The sequence below is a fragment of the Microtus ochrogaster genome, chromosome X (assembly GCF_000317375.1).
Source record: "Microtus ochrogaster isolate Prairie Vole_2 chromosome X, MicOch1.0, whole genome shotgun sequence".
In the NCBI taxonomy this organism is placed as follows: domain Eukaryota; kingdom Metazoa; phylum Chordata; class Mammalia; order Rodentia; family Cricetidae; genus Microtus; species Microtus ochrogaster.
Genome location: NC_022026.1, coordinates 57,104,590 through 57,120,525, shown reverse-complemented (window position 1 = coordinate 57,120,525; position 15,936 = coordinate 57,104,590). Strand labels below are relative to the sequence as shown.

At 37.3% G+C, this 15,936-nt stretch overlaps 1 protein-coding gene across 4 annotated transcripts in view; it reads right to left on the bottom strand.

The window, feature by feature from the left end:
- The window catches only part of Phf8 (PHD finger protein 8), a 104,743-nt gene that overhangs the window by 45,663 nt on the left and 43,144 nt on the right, over positions 1-15,936 (bottom strand). For 3 of the 4 annotated variants that reach the window (XM_026784821.1, XM_005358883.3, XM_026784822.1), the window contains exons 11-14: positions 14,728-14,819; positions 11,543-11,632; positions 9,390-9,692; positions 8,577-8,680 (exon numbers count right to left, since the gene is read on the bottom strand). In XM_026784821.1, the coding sequence (XP_026640622.1) occupies positions 8,577-8,680; positions 9,390-9,692; positions 11,543-11,632; positions 14,728-14,819 (589 nt within the window). The remainder of the gene's footprint in view (positions 1-8,576; positions 8,681-9,389; positions 9,693-11,542; positions 11,633-14,727; positions 14,820-15,936) is intronic. The other variant, XM_005358884.3, reaches the window with a different exon arrangement.

Below are 15,936 nucleotides of genomic sequence, written 5' to 3'. Positions count from 1 at the left end.
CAAATTCTCAAAAATTATTAGCCAGGCAGTGGCAGTGCATGTCTTTAATCCTAGCACTCTGGAGGCAGAGGCAGGTGAATCACTGCAAGTTCAAGGTCAACCTGGTCTACAGAATGAGTTCCAGGACAGCCAAAGCTATATACAAAGAGAAATCCTGTCTCAAAATACTAATATATATATATATGTATATATATATATATACATATATATATATATGATCACTGTTCTTAGAACCAACAAATACATTGTGTATGTACATGATACTGTCAAAGAATAAATGATTTTTAAAAACTTGACATGTAAAGGAAGGACCTAAAATAGAAAACACCTCTTAAAAAACACTGAAGGACTTAAACTACTCAGTTTCAAAACCTATGATAAATTGAGGCACTAGAATCTTCCTGGTAAGACTGATGCTACACAGATTATTAGAGATGGGTTGATCGGGATATGAGAATTAGCCTGTAAGGGCTAGAGTTAATGGGCCAAGCAGTGTTTAAAAGAATACAATTTGTGTGTTGTTATTTCGGGGCATAAGCTAGCAGGCGGCCAGGGTGCTGGGGATGCAGCCCCGCCGCTCCTATTACTACAGAATCAGCATAAGAATAGACATATACACTGGCACACAGGTGCACACCTTTAATCCTAATACCATGAAGGCAAAGGCAGGCAGATCTCTGTGAATTTGAGGCCTGCTTGGTCTATGTAACAAGATCCAGGGCATCCAGAGTTATAAAGTAAGACATTGTCTGCTGGGCAGTGGTGGCACATGCCTTTAAACCCAGCACTTGAGAGGCTGAGGCAGATCTCTGTGAGTTCAAGGACAGCCTGGATTACAAAGCAAGTTCCAGGATAGCCAGGGCTACACAGTGAAACCTTGACTCAAAAAATAAATAAATAAAAACAAAAACAAGAAACAAAACAACAACAACAATAAAAAACGTCAAGGTAAACATAGTGGCACAGACTGTAATTTCAGCACTTATTGACTGAGGGCAGGAGGAAGAGTACAAGACCAGCCTAAGCTACGTAGCAAGATCTTGTCTCAAAATAAAAGGAAACAAAGAAAAGAGGAAGAGAGTAATGTCAAAGATTAAAAACTATTTGCAAATCATTTATCTAGTAAAGATTTGTACCCAAAACATTTAAAGAACTCTTAGATTCAGTAATTAAAATAATTTCAAAGCAATCAAAAGATCCAAATACATTTTTCTCCAAAGATAAGATACAAATGACCACAATGAGACACACAAAAAATATATTTTAATCACTAGGTAAACCATACTGAGTCAGATATGGTGGGACATACCTATCATCCCAGTACTCCAGAAGCTAAGGCAGGAGGATGATGAATTTGAGGTTAGCCTAGGCTACAAAAAAAGACTCTATGTCCAAAAAAAATCTTCTGATTAGTTTTGATAACATGGATACATCTGTAGCAGGAAATTATGCCATGTGAAACAAGCCATACAGAAAAAAATGTATGATCTGACTTTTATATGGAATCTTAAAAAAAAACCCAGAAATTTCTATTAGAGTACAGTGATGGTTATGAAGGATAAAGTGAGTTGGGAGAGATATTGGTTAAGAGGTATAAGGCTGCAAAACTACATAGAAAGAGTACGTTCTAGAGGTCCTATTGAATATTTAATCAACAATATTGCCCTGCACACTTGAATCTTTCTAATTCTATAAATAAATGTGTTAATTATTTTGAGGTTAGTAATCATTTCACAATATAGGTGTATTATAAAACATTACACTGTACCCATTCACTATAAAATATTTGGGGATTAAGGATGTAGCTCAGTGGTACAGTACTTTGTTTAGTATGCATGAAGCTCTGGGTGTCACCCCAACAGCCAAAAACAAAACAAAACAAAACACTCCCACTTTATTTAAAAACAATATACAGGACTGGACAGGTGGCTCAGCAGTTAAGAGCAGCTGCTATTAGCCGGGCGGTGGTGGCGCACGCCTTTAATCCCAGCACTCGGGAGGCAGAGGCAGGCGGATCTCTGTGAGTTCGAGACCAGCCTGGTCTAAGCTAGTGCCAGGACAGGCTCCAAAGCCACAGAGAAACCCTGTCTCAAAAAACCAAAAAAAAAAAAAAAAAAAAAAAAGAGCAGCTGCTATTCTTGTAGAGGACATGAGTTTGAATAGCAGCACCCATGCCAGGTAACTCATAACTCTAGCTCCTAGGGATCAGATGTCCGTCCACAGATACCTGCACATATACACAGACACATGCACAAGAAAAATATAAAAAGAAATGTACAATGAACCTAGCATGGTAGTACACTTCTGTACTCCTAGGACCTGGGAGGTGGAGGTAGAAGAATTAGGAGCTCAAGGCCAGTTTCAGCTATAGCATGACTTTAAAGCTTGCATGAAAACAAAGAGATTCTGTCTCAAAAATATTTTAAAATGACAGAAACAACGACCAAACCACACATAACTAGAAAACAATGAAGTGCATGCATCATCAAACAAACCACATCTCTTAACTCTAAAACCAAGTCTCAAGTGATTCATACAAAATACACAGGAGAGCCAGGTAGTGTTTAATACCACAGGTGCAGGCAGATGTCTGAGTTCAAGGCCAGCCAGCATGGTCTACAGAGCAAGTTCTAAGACGGTCAAGGCTACACAGAGAAACCCTGTCTTGAAAAACCAAAAACAAACCAAGGAAAGAAACAAAAAATAAACAAAATCCACAGGAGATAGAACTTTATGATTGCTGGTCTAAAATGTAAAATGACACACACATACACTTCGGTATAATTTTCAGCCATTTCTTGAATCCAAAATACACATCCACATAAAAACTTGTACATGGGACTGGGGAAATGATTCAGTAGGGATTCAGATTCCCAGAACCTGTATAAACACCAAGAGGACCTGTAATGGCCAACCTGTAATTCCCAGATGCAGGGAACATAGACAGGGAAATTTCCAGAGCAAGCTGGCTAACCAGAAGCTGAAAAGGAGAGCTTCCAGTTAAATAAGAGATCTTACATCAGTACAAAATGTGAAGAGTCACTGAAGAAGCCATCTGATATTGTTAAGCTTCCACATGTGAATGTGCACAAACATGCACATGTACACATAACACACACATACATATGCAAAACCAAAACTTTTTAACATGTCCAAAGCATTATTATTCATCATTGCTTCTAGCTCAAAGTAGAAGCAATCCAAATGATTATAAAATAGTGAATAAACAAAATGTGTTATATCCAGAAAAAGGAATATTATTCAACAAATGAACCAAGTAATAATGGTTCTTTGCTGTATTATAAATAAATCTCACTAAGTGAAAGTCAGAATATGATTTCATTTATATGAAATGTCCAAAAAAAGCAAATCCATAGAGATAAATATATTAGTAGTGATTAAAGATAGTTTTAGCCAGGGATAAGAAGGATAAGAAATATTCTAAAATTGAACTATAATGATAACTGGATTAGTCTGTAAACTTACTAAAATCCACTTAATTACATACTTCAGCAAGTTAATTTATAGCATGCAAACTACTAATAAGTATTATCTTTAAGAGTTCTTTTTATAGAAGCTCAGAAACTGGAAAGAATAAAAAGGAAATAGAGAAGAGATCAATCAATAGATATAATGTTATTATTGTCTCATCAAATGAGTAACTTTTGGTATTCTGTGGTATAACAGGATGAATATAATTAACAATAATGCCTTATATATCTCAAAGTAGTACAGAATGTACTCAAAAATTTTAGAACATTGCCAAGTTAGTCACTACCCAATATTACATTGTACCTCATAAATATATACAAATACTCTATGTTAATAAAAATACACAGATACATGCAAGGCATAGTGGCACACTCCTTTAATCCCAGCAATTGGGAGGCAGAGGCAGGTAGATCTCTGTGAGTTCAAGGCCAGCCTGGTCTACACAGGGAGTCCTAGGCCAGCATGATAATGAGAATCTGTGTGTGAGTATGTGTGTGTCTCTGTCTTTCTGTCTCTCTGTAACATATGCATATATATTTATACAAATAATATATGCAAGACATATGCAAAGGGAATGGAAAACACATAAGTAATCTAGATTATCCTGTTAACACATGGTAAATGATTTTAAAAAGCAAAAGGGAATGTTTCTAGTAAATCAGAACATTCATATATTTAGCAAATAGCTATTTGGCCAAAATGTCTCTCAGTGAATTAGTTCTTATTAGATTGACCTACTTTCTAGTGCATAGAGTTAATATTAATAGAGAGTCTGTCACACAGCAAAGACCCAATAATGACAAACAGTATAATTAAACTCTCTGGTTTACAGTTTTCACATGTATAATATAGAAGTAATAAACTTACATTGAGAACTATAAGGATTAAATAAAATAATGTATATAAACAGCTAAGATAGTCTGACACATAGCAGCTACTCAATAATATCTATTTATCACCTAATCTGGTTTTTAATCATGAAAAACTTAAACACATACAAAAATTTAAATATATAATAACCCCCACATATCTGTCATACTGCTGAATTTTAAGATTTCTGATGTACAGCCAATCTTATTTCATCTACACATTACTCCTGCAATATATTCAATTTGGAAAAGATATACTTTATTCACAAATATTTCAATGGTCTCTCAGTCCATTTAATAACACCTTCTGGCAGCTGCAGCAGGTTAACGGAAATAGCACAGGTATAAGACTAGGGAGGGCACAGAGATCTCTTATACTGTATCCTCCTAGTCATTATAATTGATCATGTAAGACTCAACAATTGTCCTCCTCAGGAGACCTGCCAGCTCTGAAAACAGGCAGAGTTCAACATTCTCTTCAATATTACTCTTTAACTAATGTATTATCACATTATGGGCAGCTCTGCTGCTTTAAGATTCTACTCTTTTCTTTTATTTTCTAGTCTAGTAGACCTAATACACTTGCCCTTAGGACCTAAAGAGAATGTTCTTCTACAAAGAGACTAGGTATCCTTTTTAGTGTTCCTACATGACCAGTACTCTGTACTTCATTACTGAATTCACTGGTTAGTGTTTTAAGATTCCAGATGGTAACTTTGGCTGCCTCTTTCCCTCACTCTCATAGTCACTATCATAGTTTATTAGTGACATACTTAACCTCTGGTCATCACATCATCATCACCTTTCATTTTCATTTTTATTAACAAATATATAAGGCCAACCATTTATTAAGCATATAATACTGTGTACGACCCCTTATAAGAATGTTATATACATTATCTGATTTAGTCCCTTCCAAATTCTAAAGTAAATTTTACATATAGAAAAGGTATTTTGTTTTTTTTAAATATTTATTTATTTATTATGTATACAATATTCTGTCTGTATGCCTAAAGGCCAGAAGAGGGCGCCAGACCTCTTTACAGATGGTTGTGAGCCACCACGTGGTTGCTGGGAATTGAACTCAGGACCCTTGGAAGAGCAGGCAATGCTCTTAACCACTGAGCCATCTCTCCAGCCCTAGAAAAGGTATTTTGAAAATGCTAAATATTAACTTGCCATGTCACAGTAAATATATGTTAAGACTGGGATTCAAACTCAGGAATGACTGATTACCAAGATTATGATTTTATAAACAACTTTTCTTTTATTCTTTAAAAAAAATGTTCCTTATAAATTAATTAAAATTTTATAACTTTATTATAAATAACTTTTTTTTTGTTTTTTCGAGACAGGGTTTCTCTGTTGCTTTGGAGCCTGTCCTGGAACTAGCTCTGGTCTCGAACTCACAGAGATCCGCCTGCCTCTGCTTCCCAAGTGCTGGGATTAAAGGCATGTGCCACCATCGCCCAGCCTTATTATAAATAACTTACTAATAAAGATCACACACTGAAATTAACCAGATCCATGCTCTATACATCTCGGTAAACTTCTGTACAGCTATAGTAGCCATTCTGAAGCTGTGGAGCTTCGTATTGGATTTTACTTTCCCTATTGTATATTTTTAAGCCAGGTATGTTGGCACTCATCTGTAATCTTTTAGCATCTGGGAGGCTAAGGCAGGGAAATTACTTCAAGATCAAGGCCAACCTGTGTCACTTAGCAAATATCAGGCCAGTCTGGACTACAAAGTGACACAACATTAATAAAATTCCATGTGCTAGGCAGTGATGGCACACGCCTTTAATCCCAGCACTCAGGAGGCAGAGGCAGGAGGATCTCTGAGTTCAAGGCCAGCCTGATCTACAAGAGCTAGTTCCAGGATAGACTCTAAAGAGAAAGCCTGTCTTAAACCACCCCCACAAAAAAAGAAAGAAGAAAATTCCATGTAAATGATTTTTTTCATTCTCCTCTCCCCTTACACTACTTTCTAGAGATAACTACTGTCAAAGACTTGGAATATATAAATAACTTGCTACTATATATATATATGTGTGTGTGTGTGTGTGTGTGTGTGTGTGTGTATTTATATAGATAGATAGATACTTATTTGAATGTACAGATGTATTTCTGGAAAGAAGGAATCTAGAGAAAGAGGTAGATCAAGAGAGAATTATGAGGAAAAAATACAGTTTTCATGTAGAATCTATATTTAGCTGTATATATGTATGTATTTATACATATGTACATATATATGCAAAAAAGGTAATATTTGTGCCTTTAACCACTGAGCCATGTCCCTGGACTGACTCTTTTGAATTTTAAAACCATATAAACTGAATTTTAGGTATCTTCTAAAAATTAAAAATATAAAGTCCATATATTGTTCTTCACTCCCACACACAATTACAGCCATGCCTTTTTTAAAACTAAAGGTAGAATTACATGTTATTTTATAACCTGATTTGTTTCACAAAAAAACGTATCTTGGGTTAAGAGCATTTATTTGCTGCTCTTCCAAAAGACCCAGATTTTATTCCTGGCACCCTGAATGAGACCATAACTGTCTATAACTCAGTTCTTTCTTTTCTGGCCTTCTTGGGCACTGCATGCACTGGGTGTACATACATACATTCAGGCAAAATATTCATATACACAAAATAAATTTTAAATGAATGTTGTCACTAAAACATACACATATATACATGCATGTATGCATAATACACATTTTGAGCCAGAAATGGTGAAACATGCCGACAATCCCAGAAATCAGGATATAAAGGCAGGAGGATCATGATTTCAAGATGAATTTGGCCTACGTAAGTGATTTCAAGGTCAGCCTGAGATATGTAGGTAGACCCTGTCTCAAAAAAAGAGGTGTGTTTGGAGAGGGAAGGATGGCAGTGGCGGAGTGTCTGCCTAGCATATATAAAGCCTTAAATTTAATCCCTGGCATAAATAAAAACTTAAAAATCTACCTTGAAGCAGGGTATGTCTACAATGCAACTATTTCAGGGGCTGAGGCATTATCTGAGATCAGGAGTTCAAGACCAGTCTGAACAACAGAGAGACACCTACCTTAATTGAAAAAAAGACACTGTCTTGGACATCTTTCTGTGCTAACACAGATATTAACCTGGTTCCCATGCTCCATTCTTTTTAATTCTTTAATACATGGGCTCTATTTTAAAGAAACGCTATGCTGTTGAACATCTAAATAATTTCAGGCACATATTACAAGGATACAGGATGCACTGAACATTTCTTCTTATACATAGGTACAAAGAATCTCCATAAATTGAATTCTTATGCATTAAATCATAAAAGCGTATTTTATAAAGTATGTTCTTGAGCTAGCACAATGGCACAGCAAGTAAAGGTCCTAGGTACACAAAGCCTGACAAAGTGAGTTTGATTACCTAAACTCACATCAAAAGGAAAGAAAGGATTCCCAAAAAGTTGTCCTTTGACCATCGCACCCATGTCATGGTATCCCTGTATGTACTGTCCTTGACTCCTACCCCTCCATACACAAATAATGAATAAAAATTAACCAAAAAGCCCCTATGTTCTTTTGTTTGTTTTTCAAGACAGGGAGGGTTTCTCTGTGTAACAATCCTAGCTATCCCGGAACTAGCTCTTGTGGACTGGCCTCAAACTCAGAGATCCACCTGCCTCTGCCTCCCAAGTATGGAGATTAAAGGCATGTACCATCACCAGCAGGCTTAGCCCCTATGTTCTGTTGTTATTTATTTTTATTTTATGTATATTAATGTTTGGCCTGCAGGTATGTATGTGGATCACACATGAGCCTGGTTCCCACGGAGATCAGAAGAGGGTATCAGATTCCCTGGAATGGGAATTATGGATGATTATCAACTACCATGTGGGTACTGGAAATAGAACTGGGGTTCTCTGTAAGAGTAATAAGTGTGCTCTTAACAGCTGAGCCATCTCTCCAACCCAAAACCCTGTGCTCTTAACCTGTATACTCACTACCACTAATTATTTTTACTAGTAGTTCTACAATAATAATTTGCTAAAATTAGACCTCTCACCCATCCACCATAACTCCTGAACAAAGTAAATATCTATTAACAGTTGGATATTAGTCTAAATACTGTTCTTCCCTCACCCATGTCCCAACCTCCAGGTCTACATGTTAATTGTCACTGGCAAGCTCAGTTATCTCTGTGTTTCCTTTACCCATCTTACCTGCCATTGGCCATCAACAGGGCCAGTGGGTTCTCACTGCCATCAAGGTCCATGTCTGGTGAGTCATCATCTGATTCATTCAAGCAGGTACCCGTGATGTTGAACTGTAGAAGGAGGAGGCTCAGTTGTCACCAGTCTGAGACTCCCAGGTAAATCAAGATGGCCAGTTCCCTCTGGTTTTACTGCAAAACTGTCAAAAACCCTCTGAACCAAGGCCTTCTGATATGCCTGTCCCCAATCCCAACTTCCAACAATTACATGAGTAGGAGGTTGAGAATATATAGTTTGCTTGGGGAAAAGAAGAGGGTACCATTATTAGATACCCACAGAGGGCAACATAATATTGAGACAAAGTGAAACCCTGAAGGAAGAGATAAGGACCTGTTTAAGATTCTAACTCTATAAATAACATTCTCAGATCTCATTTCCCACCTCAATATACCAAGATTCAACTCAAGTGTCACGTACCTGGAAAAGAGCTCCTGAGCCTTACCTAGATAGAATCAACCCCCTTCTGTGTCTCAAAATCCCATATATACCCTTGCTTGTGGCATCCACACTTTATTTCATTCATTTGTTTTTATGCCTATCTTTCTTATTAGCCTATTAGCCTTTTGAGTTCCATCCACAGCACCTATCACAGTGCCCAGCACAGAAAATGTCTCAATAAATACCTGTTAAGTGAGTGGAACTGGTAGCCAAACACCAGGGACCCTAACAGATGAAAACAGAACAGGATAGCCTGCTCTTTTGAAATACTGCTCTTCCAAGGGACCCAAAAGGGTTGGGCTGAACCCATGGGTCAGCACCCACCTTTGCTTTCTGGGAAGAGCCTGTCTTCAGTGCCTGATGACTGTATGGGTCCATGAGATTATAGCTCAACTGGCCAGCAGGCCCCAAGGCTGAACTCTCCTTGCCCTTTCGCTCTGCCTTCTTGAAGATATTCTTGGACTTCAGGCCTTTCTTCTTTGAACCACTTTTGGAAGGCAGTGACAGCCTGGACATGGATACTGAAGTGGAATGGGCTGGCCTGGTTAAGGGGATGGAGCCGGCTGGGAAGATCCTCTGCAGCCCAAAGATATTGCTCGTCTTCCCAACGTTCTGTTGGAAGATGTCCTACAAGAGTATTAGTACATGAGGGGGTTAGAGCTTACTCAAGGGTTCACTCTATGGTAAGAGCAGAGGTCTGTTCCCAGCACTAATGGTACTGCCATAACTGAAGTGGCTTACACAGGCGCTCCACATATGCACACCCCTGGTTTCTATACAGTGAGTCATCATAAATTTATTGGGTGGCATTTCTTTACCCAGCCATTGACAAGTAAAGAGAAGACGAGCAAAGAAAAAGCCCAGCATTACTGTCAAAACTGGAGGGAAAAGACTCCAAGATTAGCTGACACAAAATAAAAAATAATCAAGTACTTATCTGTGTGGTTCAAACTCACTATATGGACTATAGGGCTTTTGAAGAAAAATCTTAGTCTCAATTTTGGTACCAGCTATCCCTGTGACCTTGGGAAAGTTATCTGATCGAACAAGCTCTAGAGCTTGTTTGCTTAGCTATATAATTAAATGTCAATACTGAAAAGGTGTTTTTCAAAGATGTTCTGTGGTTTCTTTGAGCATCCTGGGAGAAAACTTGGGGACTGGTGGTATGTGGAAGGCAGATGAGAGGAACAAGGGGAGCTCTAGGTCTAGGACCTTTATCCTATTGAAAGCAGCTATGCTTTATTATATAAATTGGCTTCCATACAAAATCTTATTTGGACAAAAAAATGATTCCATTATTTTAAAATGTTAGAAAACTAATGAACAAGTTATGTTCGATCCCATTCTAGCCAGACCAATGTTCTGCATGTACAAAATTGGGTTAAGAACTGGAAACAATATAGTCCTTTGACTGACTCCTGAAAGGTTTTAGAAGGTGAAATGGAGAAAACTGAGGTAGGATATAGATACTGTAGACTATGGTGTGGATAGTACAACATGCTACAAGTAGTGATGCCAGAAGTTCAACTTCTAGAAGCAAACCACCCTGTAGCATGAATACACATACATGCACAATGAAAGAAAAACAAGAAAAGGGGAAAGGAAGAAGAGAGGGAAAGACAGACACACAGGCATCTCTTAGGCACTAAATACAATTGTACAGATCCTAACACAACTTCGACATCCTCAAGTCCAATTTTCCTCTGGTGCCTCTGCTACTTCACCAGCCCACACTGAGTTTTCTCTTTGCTACAAAGTCTATTAATAACAATGACTCATATTTATTGAGTAATTACTCTGCCAGGCACTGTGCGAGGAGCTCTATATTACCTTTCAATTCTACCAAAGATCTGAAAGGTTGGTAGAGTTATTCCTTACTTTAGAGATCAGAAAACCGAGACTCTGAAAGGCTCTTAAGTGAAAGAACAGGAATCAGAACCCAAGCTTATCTGAGTTTCTTACTACTCTGTTTGCTGCCTCATGGTATATGTCACCTGTTGAAACATTCCTTTTTAATCATTTTCAACCTGAGGTTGTCATTTTGTAGAATTCAGAGACAGAAACAAAGTATTAAAAGGAACAACTACAACTATGGTTCACCATTAGAAATTATGTGCCAACTGCATGTCAAGCACTATATGTTCAATTCACATTACCTTATTTACCTTCTTAACAACCTTAAGTAGCTATCATTATTCTCATTTTAGACATAAGGCAACTGAATTTCAGAGAGATTAACTGCATCTGTGAGTTTGTGGACAGGCACTACATCATTCATGTATCCCAGGAAACTAGCCCAGAGTGTGGCATGCACTCAGAGCACAAGATTATTTAAATGAACGACTAACAAATAAATAAGGCCCTTGATAAGAGTCTTCCCATTCTTTCCCTGGGCTTTACACCAACTACAAAGTCCTGACCTGCTACTTGAGTCTCCAGCCCTTCCCAAATGCCTTCCTTCATCCCAAGCTTCTTACTTCAACCAAGCGGATCTCCCTAGCCAGATCTTTAATGAGCTGTACAGTCCGCACTGTCTCCGGGATTTCATCCTCATGGTCTGGTAGAGCCTGTCAAATAAGAAGCATGAAACAACTGATTTCTTGTAAACATGCTAAGGGCATGCAATGAAGAAAGGACAGTCTTTTCAATAACCGATAGGAAACCAATTAGATACTGGACATTTATAGGCAAAACAAAAACAAAACTTTAATACATTTCTTGAAATAAACACAGAGAATTTACATACCTAAATTTAGAACTTAAAAATATAAACCCTATATAACCAATGAGAAATTTTTTGTGAGCTTTTATTAAGCAACTAATTCTTCAGACACAAAAAACAGTAACTATAAAATATCAATAAAATGGACTTATAAAAGACAAAAACCTGTCTGAAAAAAACCTCTTATTTTGAGACAAACTAAAGACTGAAAGAAAACTTTTGTAGAACATATATCTGAGCATAGAGGTATACGCCTATAATTCCAGTGTTTAGGAGGTTGAGGCAGGAGGATTCCAAGTTTGAAGCCATGTTGGACTATATAGTGAAAATATGTCTAAAAGAAAGAAAACCCACAAATATCTGGTAAAAGACGGCATCAAGAAGTGTCAAGAATTAAGACATAAACTTAGCCCACACCTCTCAAGAAGACAGGGACATTAGGGAGATCAACTGGGACAAACCAACTTGGGAGAAGAGAGCTCAGTATCTGCAGCTACCTGTCCATAGCTAGCTAGGTCAATAGCACCTCTGAGAGATAACTGCTAGTTGTGTGTATTCTGTTTGTTATTTTTTTCAGTACTGAGATTTAGGTTTTTACATAGATATCAAGCTTTTCATTGTTATTTCTTCTACTACTGTTCATTTTGTTTCTGTATTTAGTAGGCAGAAGATAAAACAGTTTCCCAGGACTTTATTTCTCATGGTTCAATTCTTTCTCCACTCAACAGTTAATTAATCTGGAATTTGAGGGTGAGGCTATATAGGGCAGTAAGAACCCATGTAACCCAGCTGAATAACTTTGATGGTTCCCTCCCTTCCAGGCTAGGATGGGCACTAGAGGGAAGGGAACAAGTGTTTCTTCCCATGTAAATCATCTGTACTTCAAAGAAGAATTTTTCCACGAACCTGTCTGTGTTCCTTAAAAGTATCCTACTCTCCTCTAGCTCCTTTTGGCCATGCTATTTGGAGCCATTCCTTGATTCCTGGATTCATTTTGACTCAGTGTATAAATACTTAAGAACTACTCACTCACTTTCTTTTAGTGTTCCTGGAAGAGTCAGTCTGAAGTATATTTCATAGGAAGGATCAGAAATAACACTAAAGGTAGCCACACTGGAGGAGGATGGAAAAACAGAACTATAGGCTAAAGGCAAGGTGTACTAAGATCAGGGAACAAGAGAAAGCACAAAACACTAAGTTCAAAAGTATCAGGGAATTGTTGGCAACATAAAATGAAGACATTTCACAGGCTAAACCTACAATGTCTGAAACCATCCCCTTAGATCACTATATGGAAGGAAGAAGACTATTTCTTCTATATTTTGCATTTCTTTTTTGACTCTATGAAACAAATTTTCTCAAATATAGTTTGATTAAGCATTTCTCCTCTCCTAATACTTCCCAGATCCTACCCACCCAACTTTGTTCCTTTTCTCTCTTTAAAACAAACAAACAAAATACCCAACAAGAAACACACACAGAAATCCCAGAAATCAACATGGACTCCCACCTCTAGCCAATATAAGCTATCTGCAATTCACATATGCTGACAAAGGAGCAATCAGTTTTCCCCAGTGTAGTTGATCTGGGTATATTAACCACACTTCAGGGCAGAGTAATTGGCCAACACAAAAAAAAAAACCCTCATTGTTATTTTGCATTTCTTAAGGTTGAAATTTTTTCAATGAACATTTGGAAAATAATATATTTGCATGGTTCAAAGAATAAAAGCCTCATTAGTACCCTGTCCCTCATTCTACCCTCTCCCATAGGTAACTATTTTTTCACTAGCTTCTATATCTCTACAGATTATGTCTTCAGGCAAATATGAACATACACAAACATAATTCTTATATCTTCCTTTTTTACATAAATGGATGTTTCTATATATGATTCTGTACCTTCATTTGACAAAATCTGGAGATCTTTACAAAACAGTATACAGAGAACTTAAGAAAGATAATAAAAATTATCTTTTATAGCTATTTTATACTCAGTTGGATAGATGAATATTGGTATGTTTCTTAAAAGACATTTCTGCAGTACGTATCAAGAGCCTTACATTTTTTTGTTCCTATACTTTGATCCAGTCATTGATCTTTCAGGAAACTATCCTGAAGGAATTAACAAGAGATAAGGGCAAAGACTGACACAAACACATATTTATTGTATGATTCATTGTAACTACAATCCTCCAAATAAGGAAAAAAGTAGAAACCAACTATAAACAAATAATTAGATAAAGAGAGCATATTCCTGAAAAAGAATAGCAGGCAGCAATTAAGTATTTATGAAAACTTGAGTAACACAAAAAATAGAATAAATAATGCAATACCAATTATTGAGCCCAGGGATAGAAGGTGCAAAACATGCAGTGCTGCAGAATTGACATCTAGTGCCCTCAAAAAATGTGCACACAGTACGCTGGAGATGGCTCAGCAGTTAAGGGCACTGGCTGCTCTTCTAGAGGAGATAGGTTCAAATCCTAACACCCATAAAAAGTCTACAACTCCAGTTTCAGGGGATCTGACACTCTCTTCTGACCCCTCAGGCACTGTGTACATGCTGTGCACTTAAGTTCGGAAAAACACCCATACACATAAAATAAAATGGAAAAGATGTAATGCATACAAAAGATCAAAAGGAAATACAACTAAATGTTAATAATTATTTTCAGTTAAAATTATACGTGACATTTTTCTTCTTTACAAACTTTTGCATGTTTCCAATTTTGAAATACACACACACACACACACACACACACACACACACATATAGTATTTGTTAAAATCAGAAATAAAGGCTCCCAGCCCAGTATTTCATTCTAATCCAGGAGCCTACTTGACTCTTTGATTCCTTATGTCTCCCCAAACATCTATCAATATCTAGTCTTTATAGAAGAAAGAATTACTGAGTAGGTGTAGAAACAAGCATATTTACTTCTTTCCTTGTCCAGGCTCTAAAGGCCAAGTTCAGAGCTTTACCACCATGGACCAAGTAGGAGGCAGGGTGTCTCCTGTTCTCTCGCAAACCTAAAGCAAGGGGGGGGGGGGAGAAAATGAATGTCAATGCGTCCATTCAGAGGGATGAAGGACTTGTTACCTTTGTCAGACAAAGAAAATGCTAAAGATTCTGGGTACACCTTCAGCTCTGTTACACCAATAGTATTCAGGCACTAAGAACTTACTAAACACTAGTTTAATCCTGACATGCACTTTATAAGCAATGTTCATTTTATAGTTCAGGAAACTAAAGGTCTGAGCAGTCTTGATCAAAGATATACACATAGCAGGTGCCAGAGCACAGACTAAAAAGATTTATCTATTTGAATATGAGGCTATATTCATTCTATTAAATTATTCTGCCTTTTAGGTCTTAAAACTGTCTTTGCTCTGCCTTACTTCATACGGAGGCTATTAACAGCCAGCTTTAGGCTTTATAGAATAGGTAAATGAGCCATTAGTCATTCCACATTTGAACACTTACATGCCACTATGATTCCATTTATATAATATTCTTCAAATGACAAAATTATAGGGGTGGAAAACAGACTAGCAGTTTTCAAAAGTTATGGATGATGTAAGGGGAGAGAGTGTGAAGTATTATGGTTGTAGCACTTTTTTAGATCATAATAGTCACTTTCCATTTTAATTTTTAGTTAATACACAAAAATACAAAGAGGTTTCACTGTGACATTTTTATACATATAATTCACTATATTTTATTCATTTTCTTTTTTCTTTATTATTATTATTGTTGTTGTTGTTTTTTCGAGACAGGGTTTCTCTGTAGCTTTGGAGCCTGTCCTGGAACTAGCTCTTGTAGACCAGGCTGGTCTTGAACTCACAGAAATCTGCCTGCCTCTGTCTCCTGAGTGCTCGGATTAAAGGTGTACGCTACCACTGCCTAGCTAGTATATTTTATTCTTATTCACTCAACCCACTGCCCTCCTCTATGCCTTCCTTACCCCAGTGTCTTGGATTCTGCCTCCATGTTAGATATATTCTATTACCTGTTTGTTCTGTCCATCCCTCACCACATGCGTCCAATTTTCTGACACTGCAACCCAATGTTATCTTCAAAGTTCACACTAGATAATCATGCAACTAGGTTATTAAAACAAACTGCAGCCGGGCGGTGGTGGCGCAC